The sequence below is a fragment of the Myotis daubentonii genome, chromosome 2 (assembly GCF_963259705.1).
Source record: "Myotis daubentonii chromosome 2, mMyoDau2.1, whole genome shotgun sequence".
Lineage (NCBI taxonomy): Eukaryota > Metazoa > Chordata > Mammalia > Chiroptera > Vespertilionidae > Myotis > Myotis daubentonii.
The window spans coordinates 99,505,541-99,522,451 of NC_081841.1; the positions used below are offsets into that span (position 1 = coordinate 99,505,541).

Here is a 16,911-nt window from a genome sequence, read left to right on the forward strand (position 1 = left end):
CCAAGTTTTTTCTTATTATTCATATTAATTATATTAATACATAACTCATAGATTACTTACGTTTTATTTTATTCTGATTTCTAAGTTTAACCAGTAAACTTCTGAGGCGCTAACCAATGCATCGCCACTCCAGTTCACCGGAGACACAGGGGATTTACCCTGACCCCAAACAGCCCCCCACCGAAGGGTCAAAGCCTCCCAAGGGATGCTCCTCCCAAGGGGCCAGGCTCCCTTTTCACCCTTCAGGTGGCTGGTGCAACCAACATCCAACCTGGCCCTGTGAGGGCAGCCCCAGCCCCTGCTCTTCCTGGTGGAACTCCCACGGCCTGACCCAGCCTGTCACGTATAGGACAAGCTCTGTCTTTTCCAGTTAGTTTGGGTTGGGCAGTTTTGTGCCTTTTTTTTTTTTTTCCGTTCAGACCCAGTTTCGGTCCCTGGTTCCAGCTAACAAGACTGTTTCTGGGGTTTTCTCTCTACTCAGCAGAGTGGATCCTCCAGGTCCCGGTTCTGGGGGTGAGGAGAGGGGCCCGAGGGGTGCTGGCTGCACTGGGAGGGGTGCTGCAGAGCCCCCTCCCAGGAGGAGCTGATATTTTCAGACTCAGGGAGGCACACAAAATCCCCAAATCCTCTCCTGTCACCAGAAGTTCTCAGTGCCCTCTTCAGAGCCTCCCTGGGGGTTTCAGTGGCGCTGTTGTGCCTAAACATTTCACAAACAGGAGTGAGAGCTCACTGCACAGGCATTGCATGGCAAGACCTTCCTTGCCTTCCCCTCTGTCTCTTCTACTCTCTACTCAGTGTGCTTGCAGATATAAATCCCAGCCCCAGCGCACTTCCCTGCACCTCCTTCCACGGGCCTCTGCCTGGCTGAAGGCCTGGCGTCCTGCCACTGGCACAGACAATGACAGTCATCAAGAGGGACATTTAGTCCCAGGAGCAGGTGAAAGACTGGGGGGTTTTGGCCTCAAAGAGAAAAGGCTTGTAGGACACAACAGTTGGCCTGAACGATGCAAAGGCTGTCACATAGAGGAGGGAGGAGCTGGAGCCAGGACAAATGAGCAGAAATGATAAAAGGTGAGATGCAGTTGGGAACTAGAACTGCTGGCTCCAGAAGTGGTGGGTTACCCGTGGCTGGACAGAGGGGCCTTCCTGTCCTTCCAGCTCAGAGTCAGTGGCCCTGTGTCCTGCTGCTTTTCTCTCTTTGGGCTGAAAATGCCCAGCAGTGGCTTTTCCCAAGCAATGGCTCTGACAAAACTGGAACCCAAATCAAAGGACAGAGCTGGCGCTCTGAGCCCAGCGTCCACCGGAGGGAGGCGTGCTTTCCCCTGGATGCAGATGGCTCTGTTGGAGCTCAGAGCGTCCTCACAATACCCAGCACCTTCTCTAAGATGAGAGGGGGGTGGCTAGGGAGGTGCTCAGCCTTCAGCAGGCACAGAGCACTTTGGTTAACATGAACCGTGGGAGACACCCAAGTCCGCTCTCGGGGGTCCCAAATCCTCACCAAGAGGGGCGGCGAGCCCCTCCAGATGGTAGCCTCTGGGAGAGATCTCCGACTCTATTCCCCTGCCACCTTTTATATAACCTGCCCACTTCAAGAAACGATTGCAGGACACAGGTGTCTGCATCCCCTGTGACCCCCTGTGGCAAGAGATAAATGGAAAGAATTAGGTTGCAAGAGCTATTTTTGCTCATTCCCCCTGTGTTTGCTTGGAACCGCTCTGCAGACGTGCTGCCCTGGGCATGCGCTGCTCCAAAGGGATGAACTGGACCCGGTGACCCACTTGGCCTCTCGGCCAGCAGCTTCCAAAGCTTCCCTTTGGCTGATGTTCTGTGGCCCGTGGCCTTTCACAGCCCTTCACCTGGAAACCCTTAATTCAGGTCAACACAATTGGAAAGGCTATTTGCTGAGCACCTGCAGTGGCTTTATACCAAGCTCTGAGAGAGGTAATAATAGCCAGTACTGATAATACTCATCAGTCCACATGTTCCCTTTTGGTTTCACGTGGTTTTCCATACGTAGTATGTGCCTCAGGGAGGCAGGGAATTGTGCACCCATTTTATCGATGAGGAAACTGAACTTCCATTGTGCAGAAAGAATCCAGAATTCAAATCCAAGCTCTCTGAGCCCAGCATGCACACAGCACTGACTACCAGCAGGATACTGTTCTAAGTGATTTACATACAATAACTCAACTGGAACTTGTAGCCCTATAAGGGAGATATTATCAGTCTCCCCATTTCTTAGATGATGAAACTGAAACACAGAATAGTTAGTAACTTGCCCAGGCCTCACAAATAAAATACAATAGGGTTGGGATTTAAACCCAGGCGGCCTGACTTTAGAGCCTGTGATCTTTAACACGCACCACACGGCCCCTCTGGACACAGCTCTGGCCCTTGAATAACACGCAGTCTAGCAGCAAGATGGCAACTGAGATTAGAGTGTGTGGCCCAGGTCAGAGGCAGTTTGAGGGAGGCTGAGTGCCAGAGCTATTGGCAGGTCTTCTCACTGGGCAGTAGAGACCCACCTGTTCCAATTTGCCTGAGACTGAGGGACCCCTCCTTTCAGAACTGAACTGGGAAGTCCCAGGGAACCAGGATGGTTGTGACCTTCCTGGGCACACCTCCTCCCCCCAGATGCCTGGTGTCCTAAGCTGGTTCCGATGTCAGTGGAATTTGGAGAGGAGGTTGGAAAACCTGGTCAGCATAGCATCAGCAAAGGGCCCCTCGGGGCTGGAGCCACGGCTATGCGATGAGGAACGGTAGAAAATGGGAAAGGGCTGGCAGCCTGATTTGAACGGGCTTCAAATATAGGATTGAAGTCTGGCATCGCCTGCTAGGTAGGAGGCACTGATAGCCCCTGGGCTTGGGATTCTTTGCTGGTTGTATAAATGGTTGCAGAACCCTTTTCTTGACACTGTATCTCCTTCTCCAGTCTTGCCTACCCCCCAGCCCTCTGTCCCCTCACTGCTCTTCAGGGTGCCGTGGGAGGGCAGGGTGGGAGGGGGCGTCTCTGGAGTTTGGACAGGCACCACTCATGCGGGTGTTTCTCTGTGCCTCCCTGCAGATGACTGCTTATGGGGCTTTCTTGCACAAGGGCTCCTTTTGCCGGAACTACTTCAACATCTTGGACCTGCTAGTGGTCAGCGTGTCCCTCATCTCCTTTGGCATCCAGTGAGTAGGACCCCTCAGCCGTGAGGACATGCAACTAGGAATGGGTGTCAGGACATGAAGAGTCTGCAGGGCCCCCCCGCACCCATCCATGGATCTGCGGTGTGGATGGGGTGGGGCCTCTGACTTGTACAACATGGCGGCTTTGATTTCTTGTGCCCATGTCCTGTCCTCATGGTGTGACACTTGGGGTGTGTTGATCCCGCAAGAATGCATATAAATGCCTGAAGCTTTCCATGACAGGCAGGGCCAGGCCCCGTTATAATGAGAAGGAAGGCTCCAGGGCCTTCCTGTCCCTCCACCATATGCCCAGGGCCTTTGGGTGCCCTCCGCTCCAAGAGCCTGTCATTGCCCTGATCTGCCCTGGTCTCCAGCCCATTCCCCCTCCCTTCCTCTCACCTCTCCAGTCAAAGCACCTGGTGAGAGAGAGAGGGAGGGAGCAAGGGAGGGTTCTCAATCTTGGCTACATAGTGAATCACCTAAGTAACTTTAAAAAGACATGTGCTCCAGAGTTTTTTATTTAACTGTTCTGGGGTTCAGCCTGGGCTTTAAGATTGTTAAAAGCTCTCCAGGGGGTTCCACCGTACAACCAAGTTTGCAAACTTGCTCAGGTTTAAAAGAATCTGATTACAAGTTTCTCTCACATTGTATCAGCTAATAGTGCTAATCCTGCATTTTAACTTTCCAGGCACTTTCACCAGCATTCCCCACACAAACCTACAAGGTGGGCAGGGCAAGTGCTGTTACCCCCAGTTTATAGACAGCAAAACTGAGGTTCAGGACATTGTGAGACATGCCCAAGGTCACACTGAGGGCAAAGAAAACGACCCTGAGTCTCCCCTCCCAAGGGTGTTTTCAAGGTCAGCCTAGAAAGCATGGAGTGGGGGTGTTAGGCATGAGACTCTCCCCTCTGGTCACCAATTATCTGACCCACCACCGTCTGTCTGCAAGCCTGCGGGTCTGGATTCTAACCCAGCACTACCACAAAGTCACTGTTTAACCTTGAACCAAGGACTCCCTGCTTTAGTCTGTGCTTTTCCCATCTGACCTTTAAATCCCTCCTGTTGTGATTCAGTGCAAACCAACTCCCTCCCTCATATACCATATAGACAGGGATGTCCTTTGAATCCTTTGGAATGAAAGAGCTGAGAACCAGAGAAATCAGCTCTCTCTGCCACCTCCCCTCCCCCCGCCCCCCAGCACATCAGCCTGACCACCTGAAGAATGAAGTTAGCACTTACCTGCCTCATGCGTTGTTTAGGTCCCAAGGTGGGTCTAAGGCTGTCCGAAAGCCAGAGGGATTATCTCAATCAGACATTAGCGGTCAGCATGTGAGGGTTAGGACACACCTCAGAGTTGCTCCCCGAGCTGACGAGCTCGTGTGGTGAACAGGCCACCTGGGCTGGTGGGGGCTGGGGCCCTGGGACCTCCTATTCGTTAGGGAACAACAGTGGCCGGAGGTTCCTGAAGTTCTTCAAGGTGTGCAGGACCTGCTAGATAGAACCCATTCCTCCTGACTGCTATGAGCCAGAAGTTTTACATATAAGTGTACTGGCAGCCTCCTAGGACATGTTTAGAGATGAGCATGGTATCTCCCGCCCACGCCCTCCACCTCGTGCCCCCTGCCTGAAGCGCCGCCATTTGTGTAGTTTCTTCAAGTTCAGCCATGTCTTCCTCAGCCCTCATAATAAAGCTGCCATGGATTCAGTTCATACACTAGACCACTCACACCTCACTCAGTCCTTGCAGCAACCTTACGAAGTGATTGCTACCCAATTTTACAGGTGAAAAAACTAGGGCCCAGAAAAGTTAGGGCATTGATCCTCAGTGACGCGGCTGGTGCGTGGCAGAGCTGGGTTAGACCCCAGGTCTGCGTGGCCCACACTGTGTCTCTGATGGCTCTAAAGGCCCCTGGGTGGCAGGTGATGTTGCTAGTGAGTCCTGGTGAGCTGCTTTTCATATTACTTACTCACCCACAGGCAGTCCGGGCAGGCACGCCTCAGGTCCTCATGGGGTGGGAGCCGGGAGTAGAGAGAGTAGAGAGGGTCCCAGGATGAGAAAGCCCCATCACATTAACAGGTTTGCTGAGTTACCTGCCAGGACACTCCTCACCACATTCTTTGCTGCTTTGCCAAAAACACAAGAAGCTCACTCCCTGCCCTGCTTCTCTCCCAGGTCCAGTGCAATCAATGTTGTAAAGATCTTGCGAGTTCTGCGTGTACTCAGGCCCCTGAGAGCCATCAACCGAGCCAAGGGGCTAAAGGTGAGAGGGGGGCTGAGTGGGAGCCACCAACACCCCCCACCCCCGCAGCCTGTGGGCTGCAGGGGGGAGCCAAGCTGTGGTGAGGGGTGGGCTGCAGGGGGAGCTAAGCTGTGGTGAGGGGTGGGCTGCAGGGGGGAGCCAAGCTGCGGTGAGGGGTGGGCTGCAGGGGGGAGCTAAGCTGCGGTGAGGGGTGGGCTGCAGGGGGGAGCTAAGCTGCGGTGAGGGGTGGGCTGCAGGGGGGAGCTAAGCTGCGGTGAGGGGTGGGCTGCAGGGGGGAGCTAAGCTGCGGTGAGGGGTGGGCTGCAGGGGGGAGGTAGTGTGGGGTCGAGTGGCTGCCCTGTTGGGGCCTGCACTCTCCTGCTGCTTCTCCACTCCCCCTTTAAGAACAATGACAGGCAGCCACTCAAAATCTGAACTCCTCAGCAACACTTCTGCAAAAAGGAGACCCAGACACAAACCCAGCGCCCAGATGGTGATGGTCCCTGTACTCCTACCCTAGGAATTAGGAAGAGAGCGGGGCAATGTCCCTGCGGTTAGCTAGAGCCCAAAGGGGCCTTAGTGTGCCACTGGGCCCCTCCCATGTGGCCCTGGGAAGGGGAAGGCGCTTTGCCTCTTTGAGTCTGAGTTCCTCACTGTGGCCAGGGGGCTGCCGTGCTGCCTCCTCGGAGGGGCTGTGCTTTGCCAAAGAAGCCCAGGCTACAGGCATTTCCCGACACCACTCCCCCGCCCGCCTTCTCTCCATCTGCAGCATGTGGTCCAGTGTGTGTTCGTGGCCATCCGCACCATCGGGAACATCGTGATCGTCACCACGCTGCTTCAGTTCATGTTCGCCTGCATCGGGGTCCAGCTCTTCAAGGTAAGGCCTTGGCTCTTCCTTCTCCTGTCAGCGTTCCTAGGAAGGGGACCTGGCAGATACAGCCAGAAGAGGACTCTGGCCTGGGTCAGGCTTGGGATGAAGGTCACCCTGCCCTCAGCTCCCAGACCAGAAAAGGGACAGGCTTGGAAGGAGGCATTGCCTCAGCAGGCGAAGACCCTTCGGCCTCTAGGTGCTGCCTGCCCTTCAGGTCCTGCCCCTGCTTCTGGCGGTAAAGGGAGACAGACTCCTATGCTCAGAAACCTCCGTGTGAGGCACCTGCGTAAAACCTGCAGTGGTTCCCTTTTTGGCGGCATCAAACTGCCCTGCCTCTATCCACGTCCTCTCTCACTGCTTCCTGAGAAGCCCCCCAGGTCCAGGGAGCCCAGTGTCCTTGGTTTCCACTCTTTTCTGCCGTAATCCTTTCATCTCTGTGCTCCTCCCATTGGAAGCATTCTTCCCCCCTCTCCTACCCACCAATTAAACTTCCACTGATTTCCTCCCACCCAATCATCCCTCCAAGCCCAGCTCCTCCGCTCTCTTCCCCACGAGACCTCCTTCAGAGTCCGGCACTCATGATTGGAGCTCCCTTTTTTAAATTCCAGTGGTTCTCAGGCTCTGACTGTTTTATATCTGTGATTCAGGTCTGCCCACCTGGACTTTACTCCCCTCACACTTGTTGTCCCAACTCCCTAGCATGGTGCTGGGATGATCATTTCTGATTAATTCATTGATTAATGAACATCTCCAACCCCTTCCTTCTTCTGCCTTCCAGGGAAAGCTCTACACCTGTTCAGACAGTTCCAAGCAGACCGAGGCGGAATGCAAGTGAGTGCAGCGCCCAGGCTGGGTAACTCGGGAGGTTGGTGGCTTGGTGTGAGAGGAGGGACAGCCATTCTCCCTCAGATAGCAGTGGAGCTGGACTTTTACCCAGGGATAATCTGACCCCACAGACATAACGTACCAGGTTCTCCCCACTGAAGGTCCTGCCGATGACTAGAACTGAGGGTGTTAAGCCTAACTAGTTCCCTCCCACCCAGCATGCCAGGAGTCATTGTGGATCAGGTGTGAAAGGAGATGAGAGACCCCCCACAACTAACTTTCTCCTTTCTCAGGGGAAACTACATCACATACAAGGACGGGGAGGTGGACCACCCCATCATCCAGCCCCGCAACTGGGAGAACAGCAAGTTTGACTTTGACAATGTCCTGGCAGCCATGATGGCTCTCTTCACCGTCTCCACCTTTGAGGGGTGGCCAGAGTGAGTATGCAAATCAAGGCCTGATACCAGAGGCCAGGACATGGTCCTCACACGCGGTCCCCAAGTTTTATTACTGTCCCATACTCCTTCCCAGAGGTCACTTACCAGAGTCCTCCCCCAGGAAGTCTGGCTGTGTTTCTAGAACAATTTGTAGGCCATCATCACTGCTGAAACACACACTTTTCTTTTTCTAGAGATGTCAACATTTCAGAAACTCAAACCAAAAATGAGCTTCTTTTAATTCTCCTTCCCAGCCTCAGAGTGAAGCCCTAACAATAGGGTCTGTGGTTACCCTCATGACACCTGGGAGTGGGGTGCGGGGAAAGTTTCTCCACTGTGGGCCTTTGAGTCACCACAGGATTTAAGATCATCACCCCCAGCGTGCTCTCAGTGCGTGTGAAGATGGCAGAGCTGTCTCTGTTTTATGAGACTCTACCCCAGCCTCCGTAGAGAAAGTATGTTGATATTTATAGTGGAAAGTAAGAAAGGGATGGAAGCGTGGGTCCAGACTTCGCTGCAGAGGCAGTGTCTTCATGCCTAAAGCACCAGCTGGTCAGCCTTTATGCTGTATCACCCGTACCAGGCAGCTTGTCCATCTTGTGCTCCCTACATCGTTATACAGACACCTGCTCCCCCACTTTTGTATTCCAGTGAAATTATCATCTAACGGTCAGAAAGTCCTACATATTTTAAGTCAACAATAGCACATGATCTTAGATAAGAGTCACCATTATTATATGGTAAAATATTGATAATACCTGGAAGATAACCAAGTACTAAGCTGGGTAAGAAGAAGGGGAAGAGGAGAACAAGCATGATGGACATAGAGCCCAGGCCCTGTGGATGGCACACACATGTAAACCCCCAAGTGTAAATCCAAACCATTGCTGATGATCTGAATAAGCCTGGGTCCTTTGTTGCCTACTCTTTTTATCTAAATGGGTGTTTGATCTCTGATAGATTTATGTTCATTGTAACATCCTCTGAGTCTCTGTCAGTTTGCAAAGCTGTTTCAATATTTACCAATATTTATAGTATTTTAAATCAATGTCCCTGATTCATATTATATTAAAATATTAAAATAATTTTTACACTTTCAGAACACCTTCATATACATTATATCAACAATTTTGCCAGTTAGGAAAGTCAGGAATTATTTTTTTCATTTTACAGATGAAGAATCTCAGGCTCAAAGAGGTTAAGTGATTTGCCCAAGGTCACAAGGCCAGTAAGTGGCATAGCTGGGACTTGAACCCAGATCTTCTGACTTCCAGCCTAGAGCTGTTTCCAGCACCCCTGAACTCCTTAGGAGCAGTAGTGCCATCATTCCGCAGAGGTGGCACAGCTTCTCCAGTTCCCTCTGTGGGACCTGTCTCCTCTTCCAGGCTGCTGTACCGCTCCATCGACTCCCACATGGAAGACAAGGGCCCCATATACAACTATCGCGTGGAGATCTCCATCTTCTTCATCATCTACATCATCATCATTGCCTTCTTCATGATGAACATCTTCGTGGGTTTCGTCATCGTCACCTTCCAGGAGCAGGGAGAGCAGGAGTACAAGAACTGTGAGCTGGACAAGAACCAGGTAGCTTCCTAGGAAGGAGAGGACCGAGGCATTGAGGGGAAGTAGGGCCACATGAGGAATGACAGCAGTTGGCCCTCCCAGAAGAGAGGCTGTGGTCAGGAGAGAGATCCATATGGATACTAAGATCACCTGTCTGCTCCTGTAAATGAGAATAGGGCTCCCCAGTCTTCTGGAGGAGATTGAGCAAAAGAAATGCTAATCCCAGATCTACCAAATGCATTCATTCAGCCAACAATTATTCATTAAGTATCTACTTATGGAGACTCTGTGATAGACTTGGGGGAGGGAGGTGTGAGGGGGTGAAAACCTTGTGCCCTATCTAGAAGTTGACAAATTAGAAAGTGCCCATGGTAGGTTAGTCCCATTGATAAAAAGGAAAGAAACTAGAACAGTGAGGGACTGAGAGTTTTGAGGGTTAGGAAGAGCATGGCATTAAAAAACCACTATTCAATGGTTTCTCAAGTAAAACCCAGAGACCTGTGCATGAAGTGGGGGCAGGAAAGAGGCTTAAGTAGGAGTGCTGTGGTAATGCCCAGTACCATGTTATACTCTCTCAGCCTATGAACAAGAACTGGCAGTTGGTGAGGAATGAAGCTGTTAGGGTTGGCTGCAGCGTACAGTCACCGAGGTCAGGTGCCCAGCCAGGTTCCCCCATGGGAAGAGTCCATGCGGTAATATACCCCTATGAGTGACTTCAGGTCTGCTTATGGAAAGGAGCATGGCACAAGACACTCAGCTGAACCCCTCAAAGATTTTGATGTCAACATCTTGGGTTGAGACTCCTCATTCTGGCTGCTGTATGGACTTTAGGTTGGTAATAAGACAGGGAAGAAGGAGACCAGTCAGAAAGTTTATATGAAAGGTGATTAGACCCTCATCTACTACCAGGTTAACAATAGTAGAGATGAAGAGACCAAGAGGAAATAAGGTGGATCAGGCTTAGAGACTGGATATGGGGGCAGGTATGTGTGTAAGAGAAGAGGCTACAGTGACTCCTCAGTTCCAGACTTGGAAACTTGGGCACAGTGCTAAGAAATTATGAGCACAGTGCTAGGCACTTTGCTGGAGTCCCAAGAACCTAGTTAGCCTAAGATCTCATCACCATCCATGATCTGGGTCTTCTGATCTGTGGACACTGGTAATAAGGAAGATTAGTTGAGGACAAGAAAGAAAAATAGAGCGGACAAGTGCTCCAAAGAAAGTCTGTGGCATAGGAACTAAAATGCCAACTATGTGGCAGCCGTGTATTAGGCATTGGGAGTTGAAAGGAGACACATACTCCTCAGCTTATGCCTAATAAAGAGATTAACTAGAAGATATGATCTCCTTGATTAAGGGAGAGAAAAATCCAAAAAAAATGTTCAAATAATACCTCAAACTTATAAATGAACTAGAGCAATAAATTATTCTCAGATTCCCAGAGAACGCTACCCCCCAGGGACATAGTTTCATCAACATCCCACCCTCCTCTGCACATATCCAGGTAACTAACCATACTCTCTCCCCATTTCCACCCCCACCCCCCAACTACCTCCCTCCCAGCGTCAGTGTGTAGAATATGCCCTCAAGGCCCGACCTCTGCGGAGGTACATACCCAAGAACCAGCACCAGTACAAAGTGTGGTATGTGGTCAACTCCACCTACTTTGAGTACCTGATGTTCGTCCTCATCCTGCTCAACACCATCTGCTTGGCCATGCAGGTTAGTCCAGGGGGGTCCTTGGTCCCTTGATGCCTGCATGGGGGAGAGTGCTATGGGAGGAAATGGAGTGCAAAAGGACTGCACAGGCATCTCTGATTTGTTACCTCCCTGGTGGCCAAAGGAGGTTGAAAGACCAGAAGAGCTGTCCTCTTCTCCCAGGTAGAGAAAGACAAGTTCTCTTTCTCAAGGATGAGCTCCTCTCTGGGACCCTAGGAATCCATAGGCCCCTAGGTTGGAACAAATGGAGAGAGTGGAGGAAATGGAGAACAGAGGGTGAGCTCGAAGTATTCATTATGGTCAATAAGGCATGGTGTGTGGAAATTGATTCTACAGCTACCTGTCATCAGGGAGATCAACTCATGCTAGTGCTCTTTTGAGTGCCAGTATTCTCCATAAAGTTGTCATAACCAAACAAAGCAGGAACGTAGAACTCTGCCAACTTCTGTTCTCGGAGATGGCAGAGAAAGAAAGAACTTGTAAGATTTCCTGAATCCACTTGACTGCCCACAGAGAACTGGATGGACTTCCAGGAAGTGGATGGTTCAAGGAAGACCTCTGTTGAGATGAGGGTGGTGAGGAGTAGGGATATCCCTGCCTCGTTTTCACAGTTCTTCCCTCCGCTCAGCACTACGGTCAGAGCTGCCTGTTTAAAATCGCCATGAACATCCTCAACATGCTCTTCACTGGCCTCTTCACTGTGGAGATGATTCTGAAGCTCATTGCCTTTAAACCCAAGGTAAGCCTCTGAATAAAGACATCTGGTGTGCAGGCACTAGAGGGATGGAGTACCAGTATCAAAAGAAGGAGAGTGAGGGGCAGAAATAATCAGTGAAGGGCCATATCTTCTCTGATGATAGATAAATGCTCCAACTCCTAAACTTGCCAAGATTGGACCAGGTCAAGTCTTTGAAGTGGAATCTCAGCTCATGGTCTGGAGCCAGGGGTCCTCAAACTACGGCCCGTGGGCCACATGCAAATACAAATACATGTTTGTTCCCGTTTTGTTTTTTTACTTCAAAATAAGATATGTGCAGTGTGCATAGGAATTTGTTCATAGTTTGTTTTTTTAAAACTATAGTCCGGCCCTCCAATGGTCTGAGGGACAGTGAACTGGCCCCCTGTTTAAAAAGTTTGAGGACCCCTGGACTCTGGACCATGGCTGATATGGACAGGACACAGATTTGCCCCTGAGCTGAGCCTTTCCATCCAGGGAGGCAGATGATGCTCTTCCCTCTCCCATTTCTCACTTTGTCTCTGGCCCATCCCCCAGTACATGATCTAGAAGAAACTATGCAAACCAAACCTCTCTAGGCCCAGCGCCCCAGATACACTCAGGCCTCTGTTCTATCCTCCTCCCATTTCATCAACTACCAGCCCCATTGTAAAAAGCCCAGCCAGGGCTGCATTTGCTCAGGGCTCAGTATTCTAGCCCAGTGATCGGCAAACTCATTAGTCAACAGAGCCAAATATCAACAGTACAACGATTGAAATTTCTTTTGAGAGGCAAATTTTTTAAACTTAAACTATATAGGTAGGTACGTTGTTATTAACTTAATTAGGGTACTCCTAAGGCTTAGGAAGAGCCATACTCAAGGGGCCAAAGAGCCGCATGTGGCTCGTGAGCTGCAGTTTGCTGACCACGGTTCTAGCCCATGGGGCCTCCTGTTCCCCACCTCAGAGACTACATCATTGCTCCTTGCACCTTCTAGCACCTGAAGGGCAGTTACCTGCAAATGTCTATGCTTTGCTTCTTATAAGCAGCTCCTCAAAAAGAGTTTGAGAGACAAGAGTAGAACCCTTGGATGGATGAGGCAGGGTAGGGAAAGCTGGATTACCTATCACCTTGGATTATCTGTGCCCTCCTTAACCAGCCCCACCCCATTGTCCTGGATAATGGAGGAGCAGGCTGGTTTGAGCAGCACCTTCTGTCTTCCACCCCGGAAGACAAGCCAGAATCACTGGCATCCACTGACCTGGGATTCACAACATGAGCAGCTACTTCTGAGGGAGGGTCTGTAACAACTCAGTGGCTCTCCTGGCTATCCTAACTCCTGTCAGAGAGCGATGAGAAGATTTGGTTCAGAGAGAATTGTTCCATACGGACTTGAGAAAACTCTCTGGCTTTCTGTTCCTTCTCTTCCCCTCCTTTGTTAGTTTCCCCAGATGCATCACAGATCAACAGAAGGCCAAAAGGAGGAGTCCCTGGCCATGTATTTTATTGCTATTCAAATGTGTACGTGTCCCAGGACTAATTGGGGCAGGGGGTGCTCCTTGGCTCTTGGGGCCATGTTCATTGACAAGCTATCCATCATCTTTTTTGAATTAATATTCAACCAGCATTTCTGGATAACCTACCATGTGCTACACATACCTCATTGCATGTAAGCCTCAAAATGCCCCTATACGATAGGTCTTAGCACCCCCACTTTAGGGAAGAGGGAAGTGAAGTTCAGAGCAATTGGGTGTAATATTAATTACACCAGTACTAATTAGCTTAACTGGGAACAGAATCTAACACCTCTGAGTTAAGGTCAGTGTATTTCCACATCAGCTTGTTAGCATCTTTCCACATCAAGTGTTCTGCTGGGTACATTTCAGAAAGAGGGAAACAACCTTTGAGATACGCCAAAAATAAGACTGACAATATTCTTAAAATGCTGATTTTTCTTTCCACTCAAAGAATGCCTAGGTGTTTTGGCTGATTTTCAGAGAATTAGACTCCTAATGAAGGTCATCTGGTGATGAGAATGGTGTTTTCCTGCTTCCTCCAGGGCAGCAATTATAATCTTTTCCCTTCCATCCTATTCCCATTAAGGGACATAAATTTTTGTCCTGGCCTAGAGAAGACCACTGAATATCCCTGGCCACTTTCTGAAGGGCTCACAGTACCTCTGCCCACCTGTGGGCCAGGAGTACTGACAGGTTCACAGCCCACAGCGATAGGACTGAGCAAGGCCAGGAATTCAGGATCATTGCCGAGTTGAGCTTCAATCTCAGATGGCAGCCCCTAGGTAGGGAAACTGGCATCACTTTCATCTAGTTTCATGAGACATATGGTTTAAATATTTCAAAGCCTTGAGTCATTTCACAATTGACTCAGATGTGTTTCTGATGATGCCTGACGCAATCTGCAGGGCCCTGCAGTGGACTTCCTGAATCAGTCTCACGAGCATGGGAGATGTATTGAGCAAACCTGCCCCAGGGTGCAAATGAAACTGACACCTGCAGGAGCCTCCACCTGAAGGACATTGTGCCCAAATCCTGCAGCTCTAGGAACGAACCAGCCTCCCAAAACTAGCCAGCTGTGGTCTACAGCATAAAGTGCTGCCTAGTTTCCTCAACCCCTAGTTGTCTATTGTGAGAATATGGGAAAAACAAGAGAGACTTTTCCTAAAGAAGAAAGAGAGCCATCCTGGGGCCATTTGCATTTCACCCGCAAGGGTCAGTCTGTAAAGAGAACGGGAAATGGACCCTTCCTGTGGACGCCTCTAAGTGTCTCCTGCCAGGAGAGGGTGCCGGTCACTGAACTGGCTGGCCAGTGAAGGTCGACCAGTTCGGAGGAGCAGTTTGGAGGATTGGGAAAGCAGGGCTCCCTGGATTCTTATTAAGTGATATTCTTCATTAAGGAACAGACTCCAGGAAAAGCCTCCCCAAACATTTCAGGCAGAAAACCAAACCAGAAACGACTTGTAGCTCTGGTGAAGATATCGAGCTGAATGTGCCCAAGAACCAGGGCTTCTGACAGTGACCTGAAGTTAATTCCCATTAGTTGAATTCTGTTGCACCTTATCACTCCCTGGATGATCGTTTATGTGTGATATGAAAGGGTTTACACTTGTGGACAATCGCTGTAAAAGGACAGTCAGGCAGCAACACAGTCACAACCAGGGAGAAGTGATCTCAGGTTGCCACTACTTGCTTTTTCTTGTCCTTTTTGTCTCTGTGATTGGTTGGTTGGTCAGTCAGTCAGTTGGTTGGTGTGTGCTCTTGCTTTCATTGTCTTCAGGGTGATTGGTGTTCTCAAGTTCTTCATTTCTATCCATTCTCACCACTCAATGGAAAATGAATTACTCAAGTAAAATCCCTGCCCCAAATTCAACTGTCCCACTCTTAAATCCACACTTTGTTCCAAAAATACACAAAAACGATGGGTGAATATAAACCAGTTTAGAGCAATTCAGTCCCCCACCAAACCTCAGGGACCTGAGTCTGCTGATGTCTGGAAGAGTGGGAAAGCCGAGACAGTAGGATTGATTTGAACACCTAATGGCATGCCAAAGGAAATCCCCTCCTGAGAGCAGAAGGCATGCCTGGGTTGGGGCAGATAGCACCTGGGTCCTACTTGATTGTACAGGACCAAGTTGATCAGCATGAAAAACTGGTTAGAATGGTCTGAAAATAACTGAATAGCTGGGTTGTTTTCCTATCATGAACTGAAATTTGTCAAAAATGATGGATAAATATTTTTAAGATACACTTTAGGATAAGCACTGAAAAATATACAATGCCTAAGAATAAATCTAACAAAATATGTCTCAAATCTCTACAGAGAGAACTATAAAATTTCATAAAGATAAATTAAAGAAAACTTAGTAAATGGAGAAATATATCATGTTCATGAATTCGAAAACCTAATATTATAAAGATGTCAGTTTTCTTCAAACTGATCCGTAGACAGCACAATCCCAGTTAAAACTCCAGGTTGAACTTTACCCAAGGTGGGAATAGCAGGAGAAAGGGAGCCACTCAACAAGAACTTTATGGCCAATCGGATGACCTTGGGTGGGTGGTCCCAAGGCTTCAACCCTGTTGGGCTGCTCAGATATCAGGATAGGCAGGAACCTGCTTCTAGAAGCGGTGCCAGTCACGACACTCCACTGTCAGCAGGGTTTTAGTACCAAGAGTGATGCTGCGACTTTGTTGCCTGGGATTTGCTGTTGACAATGACTCAGCAAGGGTGAGGGGGTGAGGAGCAGCACAGGATGGGGCTCTGCCTTCCCCTCCTCACTAGAAGTCCATCTGCCCAGGAAAGGAGAAGCCCATCCAAACAGAAAGTTTCTAGCCACTCTCCTCCCCCACAGGTCTGCCCGTGGTCATGGAGGGGTGACGAGGAAGGAACTGCTATTTCTGAGACTTACCTCATTCCCAGTGGCTGCTGCCCACTCAAGGAGCATGCCCTTCTCACTACCTCTTAGCATCTCCCCAAGGGGAAGACTCTGGGGGGAGTTGACCCTGGCAGCTCTCTGGCATCAAGGTCTTGGTCTCTCTGGCTTTCTTCCAGCCTGAGAATAGTCTGGAGAGGTGAATGGGCCCAAAGTGAAAGCACTCACTGACCTTCCTGGCCCCCCGTTTTCTTGAATAAGAGCAACTGAACCTCGGGACTCACCTTCCTGTTGTAGGACAAATTAGGGTCCAAAGGCATTTCCAACCTGAGGGATGAGTGAGGCCTCTAAGCCAACACTACGTAATGGAGCGTTCTGCAGTAATTAAAACGTCCCATATGCCCTGTCCACGAAATAGCCACTAGCCTTCCGTGCCTAGTGAGCACTTGAAATGTGGCTAGTGCAGCTAAGGAATAGATGTTTTCATTTTGTTCACTTTAATTACTTTACATTTCTTGGGCTGCGCATGGCCGACAGCTGCTGTGCAGAGCAGCACGGCTCGGACATGGCTTCTGCCCAGGACACTCCTGTAGCTGCTGCCCTCTGTCCGTCTTGGCTTCCTCAGCCCAGCTGCTTTGGCTTCAGGAAGCTGATGGTTTCTCTCACCCTCCCTACTCTTTCCCCAGCTGGTAATTTTCTACCAGGAATCAACTCATGATAGTGGAAGCCATCTTGACAGGGCGAGCTAGCCTCGTGCCCTGGGGTCCCCAGTGCGGGTTTTCTCCTGAGTCCGTCCGCTCTCCCAGTTGTCCCAGGATCCCTGCACGCCTCGTCAGTGTGGAGGCTGTTCCCCTGCGGACCCTTCCTCACCCAGTTCCTGAACTGGTCCGAGGAAGGCAGAGTGCCCTGGCAGGTGTGGTCTGGAGTTGGTCTTGCTGCTGTGGCTGAATGGGGGAGAGGGCTGTCCCTGGTGAG

The 16,911-nt window shown here is 50.1% G+C and overlaps 1 protein-coding gene across 28 annotated transcripts in view; it reads left to right on the plus strand.

The window, feature by feature from the left end:
* CACNA1C (calcium voltage-gated channel subunit alpha1 C) overlaps nucleotides 1-16,911 on the plus strand; it is a 616,430-nt gene that overhangs the window by 522,717 nt on the left and 76,802 nt on the right. For all 28 annotated transcript variants that reach the window (XM_059683972.1, XM_059683989.1, XM_059683990.1 and 25 more), the window contains 8 exons: nucleotides 3,065-3,171; nucleotides 5,344-5,431; nucleotides 6,180-6,287; nucleotides 7,060-7,112; nucleotides 7,400-7,546; nucleotides 8,932-9,133; nucleotides 10,676-10,834; nucleotides 11,460-11,570. In XM_059683972.1, the coding sequence (XP_059539955.1) occupies nucleotides 3,065-3,171; nucleotides 5,344-5,431; nucleotides 6,180-6,287; nucleotides 7,060-7,112; nucleotides 7,400-7,546; nucleotides 8,932-9,133; nucleotides 10,676-10,834; nucleotides 11,460-11,570 (975 nt within the window). The remainder of the gene's footprint in view (nucleotides 1-3,064; nucleotides 3,172-5,343; nucleotides 5,432-6,179; nucleotides 6,288-7,059; nucleotides 7,113-7,399; nucleotides 7,547-8,931; nucleotides 9,134-10,675; nucleotides 10,835-11,459; nucleotides 11,571-16,911) is intronic.